The following is a 21597-nucleotide window of genomic DNA, read 5'->3' as shown; positions in this document are numbered from 1 at the left end:
GGCGCCGGGCATGCAAGTCCTTGCCTTGCACCGGAGACTGAATTGGACTCAAGCACGCTCAGCTGTGAAAATCAGGAACTTTATTTCTACAACCGAGTCAACATCAGCCCTTCTGCGCTCAGAGGAGCGCGGGCAGGACAGAGCAGGCCTTGGCACTGAGGCTGCCTTTGGCTCAGCAGGCATTGCCCCGGAAGGAAATGGTTGTGGAACAGCGCAGCCTGCTCTGGAGCCTGTTTGTCATGCTGCTCGAGTCTTTTTCCCCCACAGGACCTGCAGCAGCTCCTGCAGCAGCTTAAAAAATTCCACCAGCTTCTGGCGTGGAAATGGACATGGTGCAAACCCGCCCGACTGTGTGGGTATTGGCCTTGGCCTCTGATAGGGGGTTGAAGTAAAGACTGGCTGTGGTGTTGTAGTAGCCGATGGTGCTGGGCGCAGTCCCATCTGGACCAGGATCCAGTCATAGAAGTGCTGGGTGGAGGTGTAGACTCCGGGCCGTTTGGCTCTGGCACAGCCTCTCCCCCAGCTGGTCACCCCAACAAGCCAGAAGTAGTCCGCGTTGTTGTCTTTGCACACCAGAGGACCACCGCTGTCACCCTGCAGGGGAGGAGAGAGGGTTGAGGTGGTGTTGGGTGGCCGCTGTCAGCGCTCTGGCCGGCTCCTTCTCTCTCCCAGCACCTGCCAGAGCTCTGCTCACTGCACACAACGGCTCTGCTCCGGCGCTGGAGCCTACAGAGCCTCATCTGGGAGAGGGTGGAGGGCCTGTAAGGTCGGGCGCTCTCTCATCTCTGCACAGTGCTCCCGGCTGTGTGGAAGGGGGATGCTTTGGGATCTGGACCTATGGGCTGCCGGGAGCACAGGATGGGCTTTCTGGGCAGCGTCCCCGGGCTCTGGGACAAGGCGGGCACTGGGCAAGGACCTGCAGCTGGGGAAGGGGAGGTGAGCACCAGCAGCGGTGGAGACCCAGCGGTGGCAGGGTGACTTGCCAGGCCAAGCACGTGCCGGGCGATGTTTGGGCATTGCGAGAGGGCTGCCGGTGCTGCCGGGGCTTGACTTGCAGCATGTCCTACCTGGCAGGTGTCGATGCCACCCTGCGGATAGCCAGCACACAGGTTGTGGCTGTGGATGGCCCCTCTGTACCACCCGCTGCTGTTGCAGAGGTTGACATCAATGAGCTGGACCTTGGCCTCCTGCAGGACATCCGTTGACCCTGCAGCTGTGAGCACAGAAAGCAATGAAGCCCCAGCAGCTCCCCCCCGTCTGGGTGAACCCCTTCCCTAGGGCTTGGCTTTGCGTCCTGAAGGCACTGTGCCCGTGTTTCCCCTCTGTCTGGCTTTGGGCAGTGGGTCAGCCCATTCTCTCTGGAGGCATACGTCCCCGCAGCCTGACTCTGGCTTTCGCCTCCGCTCTCGGGAAGCCCAACCCCTCTCCCCAGTGTGCCGAGCTTGCACTCAGGACACCAGCACTTTTGGGGAACTCACATCTTGCAGTGGTGGCGCCCCAACCGCTGACGTAGCAGGTGTGCAGCTCTGACACTCTCAGTGAGGCGTCGGGCACACAGGCAAGCTGGGTGTAGGAGTTGCACTGGACCGGCTGGTCCAGCTCCAGCAGGGCGATGTCGTTCCTCTGCGTGATATTCCTGTAGTGCTCGTGAACCAGCAGCCGCTTAATATGGCGCACTTGGGCCTCGGGGCCCAGCCGAGTCAACTGGGTGGCCCCGATCACCACGCGCCACATGCTGATGTTCCTGGAAGGCAGATGGAGAGGGGGGTCAGAGGGAGCGGAGCCACGTGCTGCAGCAGCCCCGCCGTTCCCTGCCTTCTGCTTCCCAGGGCAGAGAGGAGAGCAGTGCCACGCAGGCTGCCACCGCCCTGGCATGCCTTAGGCACGAGCCATGTGGCGCTGGAGGCTGCTAGGAAGCAGTGGCCCGAGCCCAGCCTTCTCCTGAGCACTCTCTGGGCTGGGCTCGGCAGTGCCCAGGCACTGGGCGTACTGGCAGGAACGGGGATGGGAGTAGCAGGCGGTGCTGCACGCAGGGCACCCGCGAGGGTGGTGGGGACAGCCCCCTTCCCTGGCCCTCCTTACCTGGCCTCGATGAAGCAGTGTGCCGCCGTCAGCACCCACTGTGGGCTGATGAGGGACCCTCCGCAGATGTGCCCCGTGCCTGCTTCCCAGGGGTCCTGGATGCTGACGATCCAGGGCCAGGCTCCTGGACGGGCATCGGTGCCACCCACCACGCGCGACATGCCGTACTGGTAAGCCATGGGCCGGAGCCCGCAGGTCCCTCTGTAACCAGAAACTCATGACTGTCCTGCTCCACGCGTGCTGCGGTTCAGGCTGAAGGTCAGCCCTCTTCCCTCCCCACAAGGCGCTGCACGGACAGCAGGGCCAGGGAACCCCCTGGGGCGGGCGGGCGTGCGCCCCTGTTTCTGCCTGAGCCCCGCAGAGGAGCTGTGCCAGCAGCCGGGGTGCTGGCCAGGATCTGAGGCTCCCAGGCGGGGTTGGGGAAGCTGTGGCCACGGGGGACAAGCGGGCTCCCTCCAGTGAACCCCATCAGGGTTGCCCAAGCTCCCCCCCAGAGCCTGGGGCCACTTACCCACAGCTGTCCCACGCGCCTTGCACAGGCCAGCACAGGGCCAGCAGGACGACGAGGAGGAGCAGTTTCATTGCTGCCAGTGGCGGCACGTGGCACCTGCAAGAAGCGAACCGAGGGCCTGTCGCCACCAGTGCCGCAGCCGACGTAGTGCCCGCAGTGCTCACGCTGCCCACGGTGCTCTTGTTCCCGGGGCTGATGTCACAGAGTCGCTGGTTCCGGGCACCGGGCCCGGTGGCCTCTTGGCAGAAGGGGGGGCGCCATGGGGGGTTCCCGGCAGGAGGGGAGGCAGAAGCCGGCATGGGACACCCCCGACAGACCCCCGCTGAACTCTCTGCCTGCGGGACGAGGCTGTGCAGGCCCTGCGGCAGGCAGCAGCGCCTGGCTGCGAGCGCTGCCTGCTGACAGTGGGCAGCAAAAAACCCCGTGTGGCATCGCGGCCTCTTGGGGAAGTTCACTGCCACCCCGCTCTCTGCAGCCCTGTGCCACCAGGGCCTTCCCAAAACACATACACCAGAAAACAGAACTGCTACAGGCAGCATGCACGGTTTTGGGTGTTGAGGGGCCCATCTGGCTACAGCCGCAGCAGGCAAGCGGTGATGCGCAAGCCAAATAAGCCAGGCGTACCCAAGCGGTGCCAACCTTCCTGCACAAAGCACGGTGAAAGGCAGGTGCAGCACAGTCCACACGGGCTATGTCAGCCACAGCAGCACCCTCCGGCAGGCTTTCTGTCCTTGCTGTCGCTGAGTTAGAGTGCTGCTCTGGGACAACACTGACAAGGGCAGTTGTGGCACCTGCTTTGCATGGCCAAAGACACGCAACGTTAAGCTCTAGACAGAGAAGGATGCTCCCGCTCTCAGCCCCACGGGCCATTCTCCATGGCTTGGGTAAACCCTTGTCATGGCTTAACCCCCACCACGCAGCCGCTCGCTTACCCCCTCTTCCCCCCGCAAGGGACAAGAGGGAGAAAAGGAGGGCAAAGGAAAAAAATCTCCTGGGTTGAGACAAAGACACTTGAATAGAACAATATCAGAGAAAGCAAAATAACACAAGAACAAGAAGAACACCAGGCACTCGCACTGCCCAGAAGCTGGCATCGTCCCGAGCAGTGATGGCGGGTTCCCACCCCCTGGCTAACCCCCATTTATATACTGGGCATGTCATCTATGGTGTGGAGTATTTCATTGGCCATTCCATCGCTCTGTCTGTTCTTCTATGGGAAGCTAAAAAAAAGTCCTTGAATTATGTAAACATCGCTTAACAACAACTAAACCCAATAGCTGTTATTGGCATTCCTGTCACAGCATCCCTAGAAAGAGAAATTGACCCTTGTCCAGCCTAAACCAGGACTCATGGGTCTGCCTTCTACAGCTGTATGGTGGAGCCTTGCGCCCGTGCTGGAGTGCGGGGCAGTCCTGGGAGAAAAGCAGGAGCCGGCCACGTGCGTTGCGTTTGCTGAGCAGGGCTGAGTCCCTGGAGCGCAGAGAGCAGTGGCTTGAAGAATGGCAGCCTCAAAGCTCATGCACGGTGTGGGAGCCTCCTGCTGCCACCCTGCCTTGTGTGGCCGGACGGAAGGCACACAGCTGAGTGCGCAACCTGGTCCCCGAGATGGCAGGGCAGGCTGGCTCTGAAAGTGGGAGAGCTGCTCTCGAGGCCCTCCTCGAGGAGTCGCATGGCTTCACAGGCGCCAGAACCGGGCCCCAAACTGGACTCACTCAAGGCTGCTTTGTTTTCTGAAATGTGACCTGAAGGTGGTGCCCCATATCTGCGTAGAGTAGACAGAAGGAAGCCTTAGAGAAGGCAGCTTGTCTTCCGTGGGTACTCTGCTATTCCAGCACCACGTTTGGCAGGTGGTCGAGGAGGAACGATGAGAGTGGCCACACTGCACAGATAACTGGAGGAACGGTTGGGGTCAGTGTGGGCGGAGGAATCTAGCAGGGACAGCAGTGCCCAGGAAGCCGCATCAGTAACGCCATGGCGGTCCCAGGCGACCGAGCTACCAGCACCTGAAACACCAAATCTCTTCACCGATGGAACAAACCTGGGAGGAGAGGGAGGAAGTGACCTGGGGTGGGTCCCTTGTTTGGGAGGAGAGACAAGGGAGGAGAAAGGGAGGAGTCAAGGAAGATGAGGGGGATGTTCAAGCAGGGAAAATGGAGACAAGGGGGGATCAATCCCCTGAAATCCGGCTCTTCCTTCTGGGACTGAGAGCCCTGTTGGCTTCTCACTCTTTGCTGTGGTCAGCAATTTCTCTTGTCACGCTCAGGAGTTTCACACCGTCTGTTCAATTAGCTACGGCTTACGCTGGGCCCTAATCTCCAGCTGTGTGCCTTAATGCATAGCCCCAAAGTTGTCTGCAGTTCACATCACTGTTTCCTATCCTCCATGTGCCAGTCTTCTCCGTCCCATGGTGGCTCTGAGCACCCTCCTCTCTGACCAGGCACCGTTTCAGCCCTTGGGAGTCACTCTCCCTTCGTGCCCTGCTGTCTGCCTGCGGCCTCATTGGCAGGCGCCGGGCATGCAAGTCCTTGCCTTGCACCGGAGACTGAATTGGACTCAAGCACGCTCAGCTGTGAAAATCAGGAACTTTATTTCTACAACCGAGTCAACATCAGCCCTTCTGCGCTCAGAGGAGCGCGGGCAGGACAGAGCAGGCCTTGGCACTGAGGCTGCCTTTGGCTCAGCAGGCATTGCCCCGGAAGGAAATGGTCGTGGAACAGGGCGGCCTGCTCTGGAGCCTCTTCGTCACGCTGCTCAAGCCTTTTTCCCCCACAGGACCTGCAGCAACTCCTGCAGCCGACTAAAGAATTCCACCAGCTTCTGGAGTGGAAATGGGCAGGAGCTAATCGTGCCCGGTGGTGTTGGTGTTGGCCTTGGCCTCTGATAGGGGGTTGAGGCGGTGAGAAAATGACTCCAAGCCCGTGCTGTTGGAGTACCCCTTACTGCTGGGTGCAGTCCCATCTGGACCAGGATCCAGTCGTAGAAGTGCTGGGTGGAGGTGTAGACTCCGGGCCGTTTGGCTCTGGCACAGCCTCTCCCCCAGCTGGTCACCCCAACAAGCCAGAAGTAGTCCGCGTTGTTGTCTTTGCACACCAGGGGACCACCACTGTCACCCTGCAGGGGAGGAGAGAGGGTTGAGGTGGTGTTGGGTGGCCGCTGTCAGCGCTCTGGCCGGCTCCTTCTCTCTCCCAGCACCTGCCAGAGCTCTGCTCACTGCACACAACGGCTCTGCTCCGGCGCTGGAGCCTACAGAGCCTCGTGTGGGAGGGGGTGGAGGGCCTGTAAGGTCGGGCGCTCTCTCATCTCTGCACAGTGCTCCCGGCTGTGTGGAAGGGGGATGCTTTGGGATCTGGACCTATGGGCTGCCGGGAGCACAGGATGGGCTTTCTGGGCAGCGTCCCCGGGCTCTGGGACAAGGCGGGGACTGGGCAAGGACCTGCAGCTGGGGAAGGGGAGGTGAGCACCAGCAGCAGTGGAGACCCAGCGGTGGCAGGGTGACTTGCCAGGCCAAGCACGTGCCGGGCGATGTTTGGGCGTTGCGAGAGGGCTGCCGGTGCTGCCGGGGCTTGACTTGCAGCACGTCCTACCTGGCAGGTGTCGATGCCACCCTGCGGATAGCCAGCACACAGGTTGTGGCTGTGGATGGCCCCTCTGTACCACCCGCTGCTGTTGCAGAGGTTGACATCAATGAGCTGGACCTTGGCCTCCTGCAGGACATCCGTTGACCCTGCAGCTGTGAGCACAGAAAGCAATGAAGCCCCAGCAGCTCCCCCCCTGCCTGGGTGAACCCCTTCCCTAGGGCTTGGCTTTGCGTCCTGAAGGCACTGTGCCCGTGTTTCCCCTCTGTCTGGCTTTGGGCGGTGGGTCAGCCCATTCTCCCTGGAGGCATATGTCCCCGCAGCCTCACTCCGGCTTTCGCCTCTGCTCTCGGGAAGCCCAACCCCTCTCCCCAGTGTGCCGAGCTTGCACTCAGGACACCAGCACTTTGGGGGAACTCACATCTTGCAGTGGTGGCGCCCCAACCGCTGACGTAGCAGGTGTGCAGCTCTGACACTCTAAGTGAGGCGTCGGGCACACAGGCAAGCTGGGTGTAGTAGTTGCACTGGACCGGCTGGTCCAGCTCCAGCAGGGCGATGTCGTTCCTCTGCGTGATATTCCTGTAGTGCTCGTGAACCAGCAGCCGCTTAATATGGCGCACTTGGGCCTCGGGGCCCAGCCGAGTCAACTGGGTGGCCCCGATCACCACGCGCCACATGCTGATGTGCCTGGAAGGCAGATGGAGAGGGGGGTCAGAGGGAGCGGAGCCACGCGCTGCAGCAGCCCCGCCGTTCCCTGCCTTCTGCTTCCCAAGGCAGAGAGGAGAGCAGTGCCACGCAGGCTGCCACCGCCCTGGCATGCCTTAGGCACGAGCCATGTGGCGCTGGAGGCTGCTAGGAAGCAGTGGCCCGAGCCCAGCCTTCTCCTGAGCAGTCTCTGGGCTGGGCTCGGCAGTGCCCAGGCACTGGGCGTACTGGCAGGAACGGGGATGGGAGTAGCAGGCGGTGCTGCACGCAGGGCACCCGCGAGGGTGGTGGGGACAGCCCCCTTCCCTGGCCCTCCTTACCTGGCCTCGATGAAGCAGTGTGCTGCCGTCAGCACCCACTGTGGGCTGATGAGGGACCCTCCGCAGATGTGCCCCGTGCCTGCTTCCCAGGGGTCCTGGATGCTGACGATCCAGGGCCAGGCTCCTGGACGGGCATCGGTGCCACCCACCACGCGCGACATGCCGTACTGGTAAGCCATGGGCCGGAGCCCGCAGGTCCCTCTGTAACCAGAAACTCATGACTGTCCTGCTCCACGGCGTGCTGCGCTTCAGGCTGAAGGTCAGCCCTCTTCCCTCCCCACAAGGCGCTGCACGGACAGCAGGGCCAGGGAACCCCCTGGGGCGGGCGGGCGGGCGCCCCTGTTTCTGCCTGAGCCCCGCAGAGGAGCTGTGCCAGCAGCCGGGGTGCTGGCCAGGATCTGAGGCTCCCAGGCGGGGTTGGGGAAGCTGTGGCCACGGGGGACAAGCGGGCTCCCTCCAGTGAACCCCATCAGGGTTGCCCAAGCTCCCCCCCAGAGCCTGGGGCCACTTACCCACAGCTGTCCCACGCGCCTTGCACAGGCCAGCACAGGGCCAGCAGGACGACGACGAGGAGCAGTTTCATTGCTGCCAGTGGCGGCACGTGGCACCTGCAAGAAGCGAACCGAGGGCCTGTCGCCACCAGTGCCGCAGCCGACGTAGTGCCCGCAGTGCTCACGCTGCCCACGGTGCTCTTGTTCCCGGGGCTGATGTCACAGAGTCGCTGGTTCCGGGCACCGGGCCCGGTGGCCTCTTGGCAGAAGGGGGGGCGCCATGGGGGGTTCCCGGCAGGAGGGGAGGCAGAAGCCGGCATGGGACACCCCCGACAGACCCCCGCTGAACGCTCTGCCTGCGGGACGAGGCTGTGCAGGCCCCGCGGCAGGCAGCAGCGCCTGGCTGCGAGCGCTGCCTGCTGACAGCTGGCAGCAAAAAACCCCGTGTGGCATCGCGGCCTCTTGGGGAAGTTCACTGCCACCCCGCTCTCTGCAGCCCTGTGCCACCAGGGCCTTCCCAAAACACATACACCAGAGAACAGAACAGAACTGCTACAGGCAGCACGCACCTTTTTGGGTGTTGAGGGGCCCATCTGGCTACAGCCGCAGCAGGCAAGCGGTGATGTGCGAGCGGGACGAGTCCAGCACACCCACATGCTGCACTCCGTACCTATGCGCACGCCTGGGCGCACACACAGAATCACAGAATGGTTTAGGTTGGAAGGGACCTTGAACACCATCAAGTTCCAACCCCCCTGCCCTGGGCAGGGACACCTCCCACCAGCCCAGGTTGCCCAGAGCCCTGTCCAACCTGGCCTTGATCACTTCCAGGGATGGAGCAGCCACAGCTTCTCTGGGCAACCTGTGCTGGGGTCCAACACCCTCACAGTCAAGAATTTCTTCCTAAGATCTATTCTAAACCTCCCCTCTTCCAGTTTGAAGCCCTTCCCCCTCATCCCGTCACTACACGCCCTTGTAAAAAGTCCCTCCCCAGCTCTCCCGTCGGCCCTTCAGGGACTGGGAAATGCCGGCACGTCAGTTGGTGTGCTGCACTCTGTGTGTGCACGCATCGTGTGTGCCCTGTGTGTGGGTGCACTCGGTGTCTGGGTGCACTCCGTGTCCCGGTACCCACACGGTGGGTGCACACTGTTTACGTGCAGTGTGGTGTAGATGAGCGTGTGAGCGTGCGCACTGCAGGTATGCGTTCACTGGGTCGAGCGCGTGCCGTGTGTGCGGGCATTTTGTGCGTATGCTGGCAGGCTGTGTGTGCCCGCACTGCGTGTGTGCGTGCGTGCTGCATGTGCATGCCTTCCACGCTCTGTGCATGACGTGCACGAGCACTGTGTGCATTACGTGGGGTGTTCCATGTGTGGTGGGGGCGTGTGTGGGGTGTTAGTGTGTCTTGGTCTGTAGTCAGTGTGTGTGTTCCTATGCAGTCGGGGGGTGTGTCAGTGTGTGTTGCTGTTGTAATAAGTAATTTAGCAAAAGAATTTTGCTTCAGCTAAAATAGATGTGTGCTCACTATGGCTTCAGCTAAGATGGGTCTGTGCTCGCTGTGTGTTTGGGAAAGGGATAGTGTTAGACAGGATATCAGACGAGAGCAACAGTTGGAAGTACAGAAACTTGCAGGGCAAAGGGTGGTGTCGTTAGCTAAGATAACCACAGGAGTGTAAGGAATGAAGAAGCCACAAGAAGGACATGGTGGTAAAGACTTCGAGCCTCCCTCCAATGACTATTAGGAAGACTCGTGAGGAAGCACAGCGCCTGCGCTGCTGGAAGGGAGGGGGCATGTTCGGGGGTGGGCTGCATTCCAAGAACTCATTGATTATGTATTTGGGGGTGGGTTGTGTTCCAAGAACTCAAAGAGGAATCGCCGATGGAACAGTTGAAGAGGCTCTGAAGGAATATTCAGCAGTTTTCTGGGACTGATCCAGAGACTTTTGCTGGCCAGGAATTATTAAAAAATAAATTTTGTCACCCATGCCTGGCCAGGTATTAGGAAAAAAATGGAAAAGATGGAAGACTGGCATGAGAGAGGAATCAATGAGCTGTTACGAGAAGCACAAAGAGTATATGTGAGGCGCGATGAGGAGAAGCAGAGGGCAAAAGCAAAACTAATGGTGGCGACTGTAAAAGAAATAACAAAGACTAAAGATAAAGGGCCCCAGAATCCGGGGCCAGGGATGAGAGCACACAAGATACAGGGAGCCCATCTGCTGCCGCTCAAAAAGCCCATGTGAATGAAATCAGGAGCCCCAGAGGGCGGAAAGTGTTACCATTGTGGGCAGGGAGAACATTTTAAGAGAGAGTGTCCCAGGCGAAAGAGAGATCAACGAGTGTTTAAAATCTGTCAACAGGAAGAATACTCTCCCGAGTAAGGGTGTCAAGGGCTCTGCCTGCTGGGGGAAGAAAGAATTAGTGAGCCCTTGATAAATTTAAAATCAGGCCCCCAGGAGGAAATTTACGCCTTTTTAGTAGACTCAGGAGCTGAGAAGTCTTGTATTATGAAACTGCCTTTGAATGGGAAAATCCAGACACCGGGAAGAAGCAGCAACTCCACTGGACCTCCCTGCCTCAAGGATTCACAAAATCCCCAAATCTATTTGAACAGACGCTAGAGAAAATTTTAGGGGAGTTCCAGGCAGAACCTGCAGTAAGAATCTTGCAATATGTAAATGATCTGTTGGTATCAGGAGAGAGGGAGCAAAAAGTCAGAAAGAGACATTGATACGTTCGCTGAATGGTTTTTTTTGGAGAACAAGAGTTAAGAGTCTCAACGACACAACTGCAGTTTGTACAAAAAGAAGTATTTAAGGCATCTAATTATCAATAGAAAAAGCAAAATCAATCCAGAACGAATTACAGCATTAAGTGTGCCAAGAACGAAATGAGAAATAAAGAAGATTTTAAGGTTACTAGAGTACTGTAAATTATGGGTTAAAGGATACACTCAGTCAATAAAATTTTTCTATTATAAACTTGTAAAAGACAGTCCAATACAGTGGACAGAAGACAAACAAGAGCAATTTAAAGAATTAAAGCAGAAGTTAATAGAAGCCCCGGGTTTAGCCCTCTCCTCCCTAGAAAAAAAAAAAAAATCACCTTTTTATAAACACGGAAGAAGGGATAGCGCATGGAGTCGTAATGCAGGAACGGGGCGGAGAAAGGAAACCGGTGGCATACCTATCCAAAATTAATGGACCCAGTATGTTGGAGGTGGCCCACATGCATACAGGCAGTAGTGGCCACAGCAATATTAGTAGAAAAAAGCCAAAAATTAACCTCTAGAAGAACCCTAATCGTACATACCCCCCCACACACTGTAAGAACTATCTTATCTCAAAAGTCTGGCCAGTGGTTAACAGATTCCAGAACTTTGAAGTACGAAACCATTTTAATAGAAAAGAATGATTTGACCCTCATAGTAGACGGAAACCTGAATCCTTCACAATTCCTGTAGGGACAGGCAAGTGGGGAGCCGCATCATGATTGATTAGATTTTATAAATTACCAAACCAGGGTAAGAGAAGACCTAATAAACACACCAATGCCCTATGTAAAAAAAAAAAAAAACAACAAAAACAAAACCAAAAAACTATCCAACAACTTTTTAGAGACGGTTCCTCCTGATGTATAGATGGAAAGAGAGCAAGTAGTTATGTCGTCATTTTGGGGGAAGAAAAAGCGGTAATTGAAGAAGGAGGATTACCAGCAAATTAGTCAGCCCAGAGTTGTGAACTATACGCTCTGAAGAGAGCTTTAGATTATCTCCAGGGAAAAGAAGGCATTATCTATACAGATTCAAAGTATGCATATGGAAATTAACCATGAAAAGGAAGTCTCATGGTTTTGCTTTGACAGGAAAAAGCCCTGGAGAGCCTTCAGAAGGTGCGTAAGAGTCAGTGCTGCTGCATGAGAGCAACAGACAGCAAAAGCCTCGAGAGTGCCTTCAGACTGGGGCAGCACACAACCCCTTCGACCCTACTTTGCTGCGATTGTAATTGTTGCGTGTATCTACAGGTTAAGTGTAAGAATTGTAATAAGGTCATTTTAGGTCCCCGTGGCAGACGGGAGCAGTACCTCTCCCAAGTCCTCGATCTTTAGTGTATCCGATGTGGGAATACAACCCCAATAGATAAGTGTAAGTGGATTAGACATTACTGTTGCAGAACCACAGAGAATTACGTAATGTGGACCGACCCAACCAGAATGTTCACAGATCCTCGAAATATCAACTCCAATAGGAGTTCCGGGACTGAAGAAAGGACCCTATTGTGCCACAAGAATCAGAGATACCGAACTAAAGAGGATGGAGGGCAAGACCAGGTTGGCCTCTGGACTTGCTGCCAAGAAGAACTATTTCTCGGCTGTTGGAGGCACCCCAATAGGCACGAGAGGTAGGAGTATAAGCCAGGCTGGACCTCCACTGCCAGTGGTATTATCACTAGTGGTATCTCTAGAACCTGGTTGTCCTGGTGACAAACTTAAGAATAGGCAGAACAAGATTAAGAGCAACCGACCCAATCATTAGGAGAAAGTCTCATTTTTCAGTCATGGATTTTCACGGGTTTTGTTTTCAAGCCACCCAAACAGGGCGCACTTTTATAGCCATCAGCAATTAAGTTCTCTGTCCCCTCCAGAAAAGCCTTTTCCTAAAGGCGCTCTCCTTCCAAGGGCAGACCCACAAAAAGAAGCCCTCTCTGCTTAATCCATTTCACAGAGACTTTCAAATGCAAACAAGAATTAAACAGGACGTCTTTTCCCCGCTTCAGGGAAAGCCACTAATATAGACCTTGGCAACATATTTAGCAAATCTATCATTGTAATGCCTTTGCATTGCCCATTTCCAGCTGGAGGGCAGGTTGCAAGGACTCTCATAAAAGAAAACAAAACAAAACAAAACAAAACAAAAAAATCCAACCACAGAACATATTCCTGTGTAGGGGGTAATTTTATGAAAATAGGACAGAAGTGAAATTCCTGTGAAACGGGTTAGGATTGTTACCATCTTCTTCAGCCTTATCGATCTGAATGTCTTTTTACATGTACAAAGCAACAAGAAACATTTTTGAGGTGCAAAAAAACCCCATCTAGTCACCTCTTTACCCCAAAGATCTTTTCACCACATGGATTCCACCACCAATACACAGCTGCTAAATATCCCCACTGCTGCCGATCCGTAAGAAACCCTTCAAAATACAAGAGAACACCGAGCCTGGCACGCTGACGGTGCTGCCAGGGCTGTGAGTCGGAGCTGGACGGAGTCACAGCCCCTGAGGTTGAAATCAGCCCCACGTTTAGGCACAACCCGGGGTTTTAAGCCTCGCTACAAACCAGCCCCCCGCTTTTGAAAAAAAAATAAAAAAACAGGGAGATTCACCTCGAAATGAACCACGTTCTCGATGCCGAAGGGGCGCTGGTCCATCGCCGCCGCCGCCCTTAGGGCCAGTTCCATAGGGCTTCGCTTGACCTGGAGCAGAACTCGCGGGCGTGAGGACAACGAGCCCCCTGCACAAAATCTAAAAAAAAGGAAAAGTTAAATAAGATTTGCTGTTACTCACCCACCAAAGCCTAACCACTACAACTGGCCCTTTCACAACCAGGCCTGATCGCAGAAGAAAACTGAAATATCCCAATTCCCAGTTCAAACACAAGGCGTGGAGCTGCCCAGACCCCACGTGTGGGCTGGGGAGATGGGCGGCTCTTCTTCTCAAAACTTGCAGGAGGAGAAAGGGCAGGAGTGTTTTCCCAGCCCTGGAAGAGGCTGTGGGGCTGCCCCAGCGCTGAGGTGTAGGGAGAGGTGGGAGGGAGGAAAAGACTGCCCAGGAGTGGGGTTGGCGGAAGGAAGGGGCTCCATCCCTGAGGGAAACGCTGCTCCCGGCCTCACAGGAGGCTGTGGGGCCACCCCAGAGATGGATCTGGGGGCTCTCCCTGAGGGAAACACCATTCCCAGCCTTGCAGAAAGCTGTGGGGCTGCCCCAGGGATGGGTTTGGGGGCTTTTCCCTGAGGGAAACGCTGCTCCCAGCCCTGAAGGAGGCTGTGGGGACACCCTGGGGATAGGTTTGGGGTTAAGAGGGTTTCTATCCCTGAGGGAATCATTGCTCCCAGCCATGCAGGAGGCTGAAGGGCAATGGCAGGGATGGATCTGGGGGCTCTCCCTGAGGGAAACACCATTCCCGGCCACACAGGAGGCTGTGAAGACACCCTGGGAATGGGTTTGGGGGCTCTTCCTGAGGGAAACGCCGTTCCCAGCCATGCAGGAAGCTGTGGGGCTGCCCCAGGGATGGATTTGGGGGAGTTTGGTAGCTCTTTCTGAGGGATAACGCTGCTCCCGGCCTCACAGGAGGCTGTGCCACTGCCCTAGGCATGGGTCTGGGGTCTCTCCCTGAGGGAAATGCAATTCCTGGCCACGCAGGAGGCTGTGGGGACACCCAGGCATGGACCTGGGGGCTCTCCCTGAGGGAATTGCTGCTCCCGGCCTTGGAGGAGTCTGTAGGGCAACTGCAGGAATGGATTTGGGGCTCTCCCTTGTTGTAAAATCACCAGATTGTGGTTATAGTAGAAGTAGAATGTGAGAGCACTGGGTGTTCTGAAACTCGTAACCATAGAGCCCTCACTAGGTAATCGTTGTTTTGTATCAAGGAACAAGTAGAACCCAGATGAAACAATGAAGAATAGAATAGAGAAGTTTTGTTTGAGGCTAGTAATTATAGAAACCTGTTATGCACCAGTGACGCTGCTTAGAAACCCCCTTACCCTTCCCATCTTGATTTAAATATCTAGACCCAAAATAATAGATATTAATAGAAATAACCATTGATTATTTGGATATGGGTATTGAGAGTAATGTATAGTCAAGGGACCGATCAATGAAAATCAAACCCATAATAGGCATTTGGGAACTAGGTATGACCTAACCTAGCTGTTGAACAATGTAGCTTTGAAGTACCTGTCAAGAAAGCGATGAGTTGTAGGCCTGGTTAGTAAACCGAGAAAATCTTCTGGAGGTTCCAAGATTAAAGGTGGGGTGGAAATCTGTGACCAAGCTGAGCACGCACAAGGATCGGGTTCAACCAGAGGACACAGTGAGGAAGACCCTGGACGACCACCAGTGTACCTGAAGGTGCATGCGTCACGGACATTTACATATATTAATGAGTTCCCGGCAATCATATGAATATGTCAATTGTTTCTCGGAAATGTAATGAATACATATATTTTAATTTTTGTAGCGGAGCAACTCGGTACGCACACTGGGTGGAGTGATCCCCTGTGCGCCCGGCGCCGTAATAAAGAAGCGCCTGCTTTCTAAACTTAAATTAAGGCTTAGAAAGTTTGGTTCTGCCGATTTACGGTAACAGTGCGGGGAGGGGGGGCTGCGTGTCGGGAGGGGATGGGGAGGCGACAGGTGACGCCTCCTTTTGGGGAGGTACATTGTACTCGCAGACATGACCCGCAGCCGCCGCACCGGGAGGGCTGTCCGGGGGCGGCGGGGCCGGGCCTCGGGGAATGGGGGCAGAAGAGACGGCCGGGCCGGTGCCCGGGGAGGGGGCAGCCCCCCCGGCCCGCCGCCGCCGGTAGCGGAGTTAAGCGATTTCAGGCGGAATTGCGGCATTGGCAGAACCCCCCCGTGACGTCTGAGCAGCGGGGGGCTCCCACACCCCCGCACGGGCTCCGGAGGCAGGGCCCCGCCCGGCACTGACGCACAGGGGTTCAGAGCGCTGCCTGACCGCCACCCGCACCCCCGCACCGACCCGCCCGCGGCTACCGGGGGGTGGACGGCGGCGGCGGGGACACCCCGGCTCGGTACGGGCGAAAAATAACGCACCCTCCCCCACGCCTGCCCCCCTCAACCGGCACGACATTTGCATAGACCACGCCCCCTCCCATAGCTTTCCACACACCGCGCCTCCAGAACGAGTCCTCCCATGCGCCACGCCCCCGACTCGCTATATTTGGATGCACCACGCCCATAGTCACACATATTTGCATAGGCCACGCCCCCTCGCACCACCCACCTACCAGAGGCCACTCACCCCGGGCGAGGAACGGGGCGAGCAAAACCCGCAGCGGGGCCGGGGAAGACCGGGCAGCCGGTTCCTCCCGCTCGGGGCCCCGGAAGGCTCCGCGTTTGCAGGAAGACCTCCCCTCCATCCCATTCTTGGCCCATTCCAACACTCAGGTTTGGATGAAACAGCCCAAAATTTGGGGCTTAACGGGGGTTTTTGGAATTCCCCGAACGGGGATAACTCCCTCTCCAGCGCTGGGGGGAAGGGGCTCACCCCCTCGCCTCCTGTCCCCAGATGGGGCCCTGCGGGGAGGAAAAAAGGGGGTTTAAAATGCAATTTTGTGGCTGGAATTCACCCAAAGGCACTCAGGCAGCATCAAAGCTCCAGCATAGTTTAGTTTTTGAGGTGTTTTCCAGAGGTGCTGCACTGAAAGCGCAGAACGGTCGTCCGAATGGAGTTGGGGATGGGAAAAAATCCCAGATTGTGCTGGTAGCTTTTCCCAGGCCCCGATTCCTTTTAAGGTGCCGGTGACAGCATCACCCAGACAAAGATGACACGTGTGGGGACACTCAAAAATTTCGCTGACAAAAAGAATTTACAGCACCCAACAATTCCCAGCTTTCTTCCCCCAAAATTGTTTAGATTTGTCCAATGCTATTTCCTGAATCCTGGCTAGAAAAAAAAAAAAACAAAACAAACAAACTGGGGAATAAAAGCGAGGAGGGAGAAAAGGGTTTGGTGGCAAGAGGAGTGCTCCTCCATGTATTTGTCTAAAACTGTGGTTTTAACCCCCCCAAAAAAGGACGTGGAGGCAGCACTGTGGGGATTTAATGCGTTTTAAAACACTATGAAAAAGAGCTTTTTTCCACCAAGGAAGAAAATTGTATTTAGGAAGAGGGGAATACTGCCCACAAAAGAGGGAAAAAGCACCCCCCAAAAAGGGGGAGGGGGAACAGCCCCCCAAAAATGGAGGAGGACTGGGGGGAAACTGCCCAAAAAAAGAGGGAGGGAAACCCTAAAAGGGGGGGAAATAAAAAACTGAAAAGGGTGGTAGGGTGGGAACAGCCTGAAAAGGGGCGGGGGGGAAAAAACAACACTTTATAAGAAGGGTTAAAAACTGCTTTAAGGAAGTGCTAAAACCGGCTTTTTTTTCCACCAGGAAGCTGGGAGACCCCCCCATTTCCCACCTTTAAAACCCGCTTTCTGCTCCAAAGCTGGGAGAAAAAAAAAAACAAAACCCACCACCAAACCCCAACCCCACATTTACCCTTTTTGGGATGGATTATGGGGTTGGGTTTTTGTGTGTGTGTGGAAACGGAGCTTCCCCACCACCGGCGCTGCCGGGCAGCCCAACGCCTGGCGCAGCCCAGGGTTCTCCACATCCCAGTTTGAACTGGTGGAGCCAGAGCAGAGACTCAGCAGGTGACTGGTGAGGTGCTGGCAGGGGTAGGCAGGGCCTAAGTGCCCCAATTAGGTGGGTTAAATATGATTGACTGCCGCCAGTAATTAATCTGCGAGAGGTTGGGCGTGGGGTTTTGTTCATAACCCGGATTGGTCGGATTTACCTTCGCTTTGTGCCTGGGTGGGACCTCGCTAGGGGTGGGGGGGGTGTTATTTTGGGGTGTTACGCCATAGAACCGCGGCAGTGATGGAGGCTGAGCCCAACGCCGTCGTCCACCGCCGCTCGTTGTTGTTGTCGCCTTTGTCGCCGTCCACCGTGCCAGGACTCTGAGCTGTTTTATCAGAGGAGGGGGCAAAAGCACAAAAAGGAGATGAACCCCTGAAAAAAAAAACAACCCACATTTATGCCACACCACCTATGATTTTTGCCTTTATTTCACCCACCATGCCTAAAAAACCCACTTGGCAGAAAGCAATAATTTGACTAAAAATCATTCCCTCCAACGATGTTGCCGTCACCTACAATTTCACCCAGGAAGCGTTAATGGAAGAAACATTTTTGACTCCAGCAGAAAGCAAAAAAAACCCCAAACCCAACTTTAAGCGTGGCTGAACGAGGGGAAGGCACGAAGAATTTGGCCACAGACGTGTTCTCGCCCCAGAAAAACAGCCAAAATCCTTCCACGGAGCAAAAGCAACCCGCCAGCGCTGCCCTCACAGAAATAAAGCGGCAGTCGCATCCCGCAGCATGCTAATTAATTACCCATGTGGCCAGGAATATTCACTCCGGAGAGGAACTGGTCATAGCACCATAGAAACAAATAATAAAAAAAACCCACCACAACAAACTCTTGCTATTTTTACATTTGCCGAAAACACATAGCTGATAACTGAGAGCATGACATACTCCCCCTTTTTACCACCCCAACGCTCGCGGGTTTGCCCATCTCCTCACAGGCGATTCCTGCTTTAATCACCAGACTGCAGCAGAAGGAGCCACCACGACACCTTTCCCCCATTAAAACATATTTATTTACTGCCAGGGGACTCTTATCCCTCTCCCCCACCCCCCACACCCGAAAAAAAAAAATTGCTTTCCCAGGTGGCTGCATCATCAGCCAGAGCAAAACCACTAAAGAAGAGCTTTTGCACCCCTACAATTAAAATGTTATTATAATTAAGGATGCAGCGACAGCCTGGCATTTGTCCTGGGACAGAAGGCCGTCCTGCTAAAGTTAACCTAAGTGATTTCCTTAAATGGGGGGAAAGAAAACAACCAGAAAGGTACTGAAAATAGCTTGGAGATGGTGCTTAGAGATCCTTCTGAGAGGCAAAACCCGCCCTTTATCCTCATTTTTGAACACGGGGTTTCGCAGTGCTTTGCGGGCAGTGGTTATCCAGGGGCATCAGCTATCCCGGGAAGCGAACGTTCCCATCCCGTGTGGCAAAAGTCCACTCGCATGAATAACTTAGACAGAACCAGCCCACAAGAGGCACCTTTGGTCACCCTTTGCTTGAAGCTTCGCTAAAACTGTATCCTCAGATTGGCCCTGTCCTGCAGTTTCTTTCCCAGAGTTTTGCCCCAAACCCACGCTTCTAGCCCCGCTCCCCAAGCCCTCCCTCGGGGCCCACCACCTTTCCCCAGCCCAGCCTGTCCTTAAAGCTTTTCTTTCCACACACAGCCCTTTCCACTCACCTCCCTCCGGGGCCTCCTCTCTCACAGGCACCTCACAGCCCTGCAAACCTGTAATAAGTAATTTGGCAAAAATTTTGCTTCAGCTCAAACGAATGTGTGCTCACTATGGCTTAAGCTAAGATGGGTCTGTGCTCACTGTGCGTTTGGGAAAGGGATAGTGTTACACAGGATGTCAGACGAGAGCAACAGTTGGAAGTACCGAACCGTTGCAGAACAACGGGCGGTGTGGTTGGGTAGGGCAACCACAGGAGTGTAAGGAATGAAGAAGCCACAAGAAGGACACGGTGATAAAGACTTCGAGCCTCCCTCCGACGACCACCAGGAGACCGCCGCTGGAAGGGAGGGGCGTGCTCGGGGGTGGGCTGCATTGCAAGAAGCCATTGATTATGTATTTGGGGGTGGGTCGTGTTCCCAAAACTCACTGATTATGCAAAGTATGTTCCAAGAAGAAACATGAATAAGTATAAGGAATACGAAATAAAAACAAGCGTTTGTAAAGGAAAAATGAGCTACAGGAAGAGAAATCCCCCGTGTAACTCCCAGCGCTGCAATAAATATTCTTTGCTCCACCGAATTTGCCCCGGACTAAAATTCAATACAGTGAGCGTTTCTCACAGCAGCCATGCAGGACGCTGTGGGGCTGCCCCAGGGGTGGATTTGGGGGCTCTGCCTGAGGGAAATCCCATTCCCGGACACACAGGAGGCTGTGAGCCCGCCGTGGGGGCTCTCCCTGAGGAGAGCCTGTGGGGAGGAGGGAGGCGGGGGCCGCCCCAGGGCCGGGGCCACTCCTGGAAGGGGAGGGGGGGATCTCCAGCCGCCCACGCGGGGCTGCCCGAAGCCTGAGGAGATGAAAAGAAGAGAAGATAAGCCGAAAATTCCCTCCCCGCCATTGCCTCTCATAGCCCCGGCCCTCCCCGCCGCGCCTCATGGCGGCTGTGTGCGGTGCCACCTGAGCGGGGGGCGGGGGCTGAGGCAGGAAAAGGCGGGAGGGGAAGGGAAGGGGAGGGCGGCGCCATTTTGATGGGAGGAGAGGGGAAGGGGGGCGAGAGGTGTGTTGGCTGAGGCAAGGAGAGAGAGAGGGAAGAGAAGAGAAGAGAAGAGAAGAGAAGAGAAGAGAAGAGAAGAGAAGAGAAGAGAAGAGAAGAGGTGGGTCGAGGGGAGAATGGTGGGGAAATGGTTGGGGGTGTGGGAGTGAGTGTGTGAGGGGGGAGCGAGGGGAATGGGTGTTCTGTGAGGACAATGGGTGTTAACGCGAGGGGGGAGTAAGGGGAATGGGTGTTTGTGTGAGGAAGGAGTGGAGGAAATGGCTCTTAATGTGAGGGGAATGGGTGTTTGTGAGAGGGAGAGGCGAAGGAGAGGAGGTTTGCAGGGCTGTGAGGTGCCTGTGAGAGAGGAGGCCCCGGAGGGAGGTGAGTGGAAAGGGCTGTGTGTGGAAAGAAAAGCCTTAAGGACAGGCTGGGCTGGGGAAAGGTGGTGGGCCCCGAGGGAGGGCTTGGGGAGCGGGGCTAGAAGCGTGGGTTTGGGGCAAAACTCTGGGAAAGAAACTGCAGGAAAGGGCTAATCTGAGTATACGGTTTTAGCGAAGCTTCAAGCAAAGGGGGACCAAGTGTGTGTCTTGTGCGGGCCTTTTGTGGGCTGGTTTTGTCTAAGTTATTCATGCGAGTGTATTTTTGCCACATGGGATGGGACCTTTCACTTCCCGGGATAGCTGATGTTTAGCTGACGAGGTTTTTTTTTACCCAACTTTGCACCCTGTGAGGGCAGCACTGGCAGGTTGCTTTTGCTCCATGGAAGGATTTTGGCTGTTTTTCTGGGGCCAGAACATATCTGCGGCCAAATTCTTCTTACTTTCCCCTCGTTCAGCCATGCTGAAAGTTGGTTTTTTGGGGTTTTTTTTGCTTGTTGCTGGAGTCAAAAATATTCTTGCGTTAACGCTTCCTGGGTGAAATCGTAGGTGACAGCGACATTATTGGAGGGAATGATTTTTAATCAAATTATCGCTTTCTGCCAATTGTTTTTTTTTTTTTTTTTAGGCGTGGTGGGTGAAATAAAGGCAAAAATCATATGTGGTGTGGCCTAAATGTGTTTGTTTTTTTTTCTCGGGGTTCATCTCCTTTTTATGTTTTTCCCCACTCCTCTGCTAAAACAGCCTGGAGTCCTGACACGGTGGATGTTGATGAGGACGACGACAATGACGAGCAGCGGTGGACGACGGCGTTGGGCCAATCTTCTGTCGCCGTCACGGTGGTTTTATGGCATAACGCCCCAAAATAACCCCCCCACCCCCAGTGAGGTCCCACCCAGGCACAAAGCAAAGGTAAATCCTATTCAAATCTGACCAATCCAGGTTATGTACAAAACCCCACGCCCGGCCTCTCGCAGATTAATTACCGGCAGCGGTCAATCATATTTAACCCACCTATTTGGGGCGCTTGGGCCCCGGCAGCACCTCGCCAGTCACCTGCCAAATCTGCGCTCCGGCTCCACCAGTTTGGAACTGGGTTGTGGAGGACCCTGGGCTGTGCCGGGCGTTGGGCTGCCCGGCAGCACCGGTGGTGGGGAAGCTGTTGCCAGCTCTGTTTCCACATGCACAAAAAACCAACCCCACAATTCATCCCAAAAAGGCTAAATGTGGGGTTGGGGTTTGGTGGTTTGTTTTTTTTTTTTTTCCCTCCCAGCTTTGGAGCAAAAAGCAGGTTTTAAAGTTGGGAAATGGTGGGGGTCTCCCAGCTTTCCAGTGAAAAAAAGCAGCCCCTATCCCTTCTGTCAAGCAGCTCTTAACCCCTCCCTCCTACTCCCCCCCCCC

General features: G+C 55.3%; 2 protein-coding genes across 2 annotated transcripts; both read right to left on the bottom strand.

Annotated features, from left to right (window-relative positions):
* Positions 1 to 237: 237 nt before the first annotated feature.
* LOC309685371 (acrosin-like) lies at positions 238 to 4264 on the bottom strand (the record flags this gene model as incomplete). Its single annotated transcript, XM_082501144.1, has 4 exons — positions 238 to 594; positions 1068 to 1213; positions 1479 to 1683; positions 4187 to 4264. 4 exons carry the CDS (start codon positions 4262 to 4264, stop codon positions 238 to 240), a joined length of 786 nt encoding a protein of 261 aa, XP_082357270.1.
* Positions 4265 to 5344: 1080 nt separating this feature from the next.
* On the bottom strand, positions 5345 to 7372 carry LOC309685370 (acrosin-like; the record flags this gene model as incomplete). The annotated part of the gene is made up of 4 exons (XM_082501143.1): positions 5345 to 5704; positions 6178 to 6323; positions 6590 to 6855; positions 7194 to 7372. 4 exons carry the CDS (start codon positions 7370 to 7372, stop codon positions 5345 to 5347), a joined length of 951 nt encoding a protein of 316 aa, XP_082357269.1.
* Positions 7373 to 21597: the final 14225 nt, after the last annotated feature.

This window comes from Vanellus vanellus (assembly GCF_965231255.1).
Source record: "Vanellus vanellus genome assembly, contig: HAP1_SCAFFOLD_495, whole genome shotgun sequence".
NCBI lineage: Eukaryota > Metazoa > Chordata > Aves > Charadriiformes > Charadriidae > Vanellus > Vanellus vanellus.
This window is presented reverse-complemented; position numbering and strand designations above follow the sequence as displayed.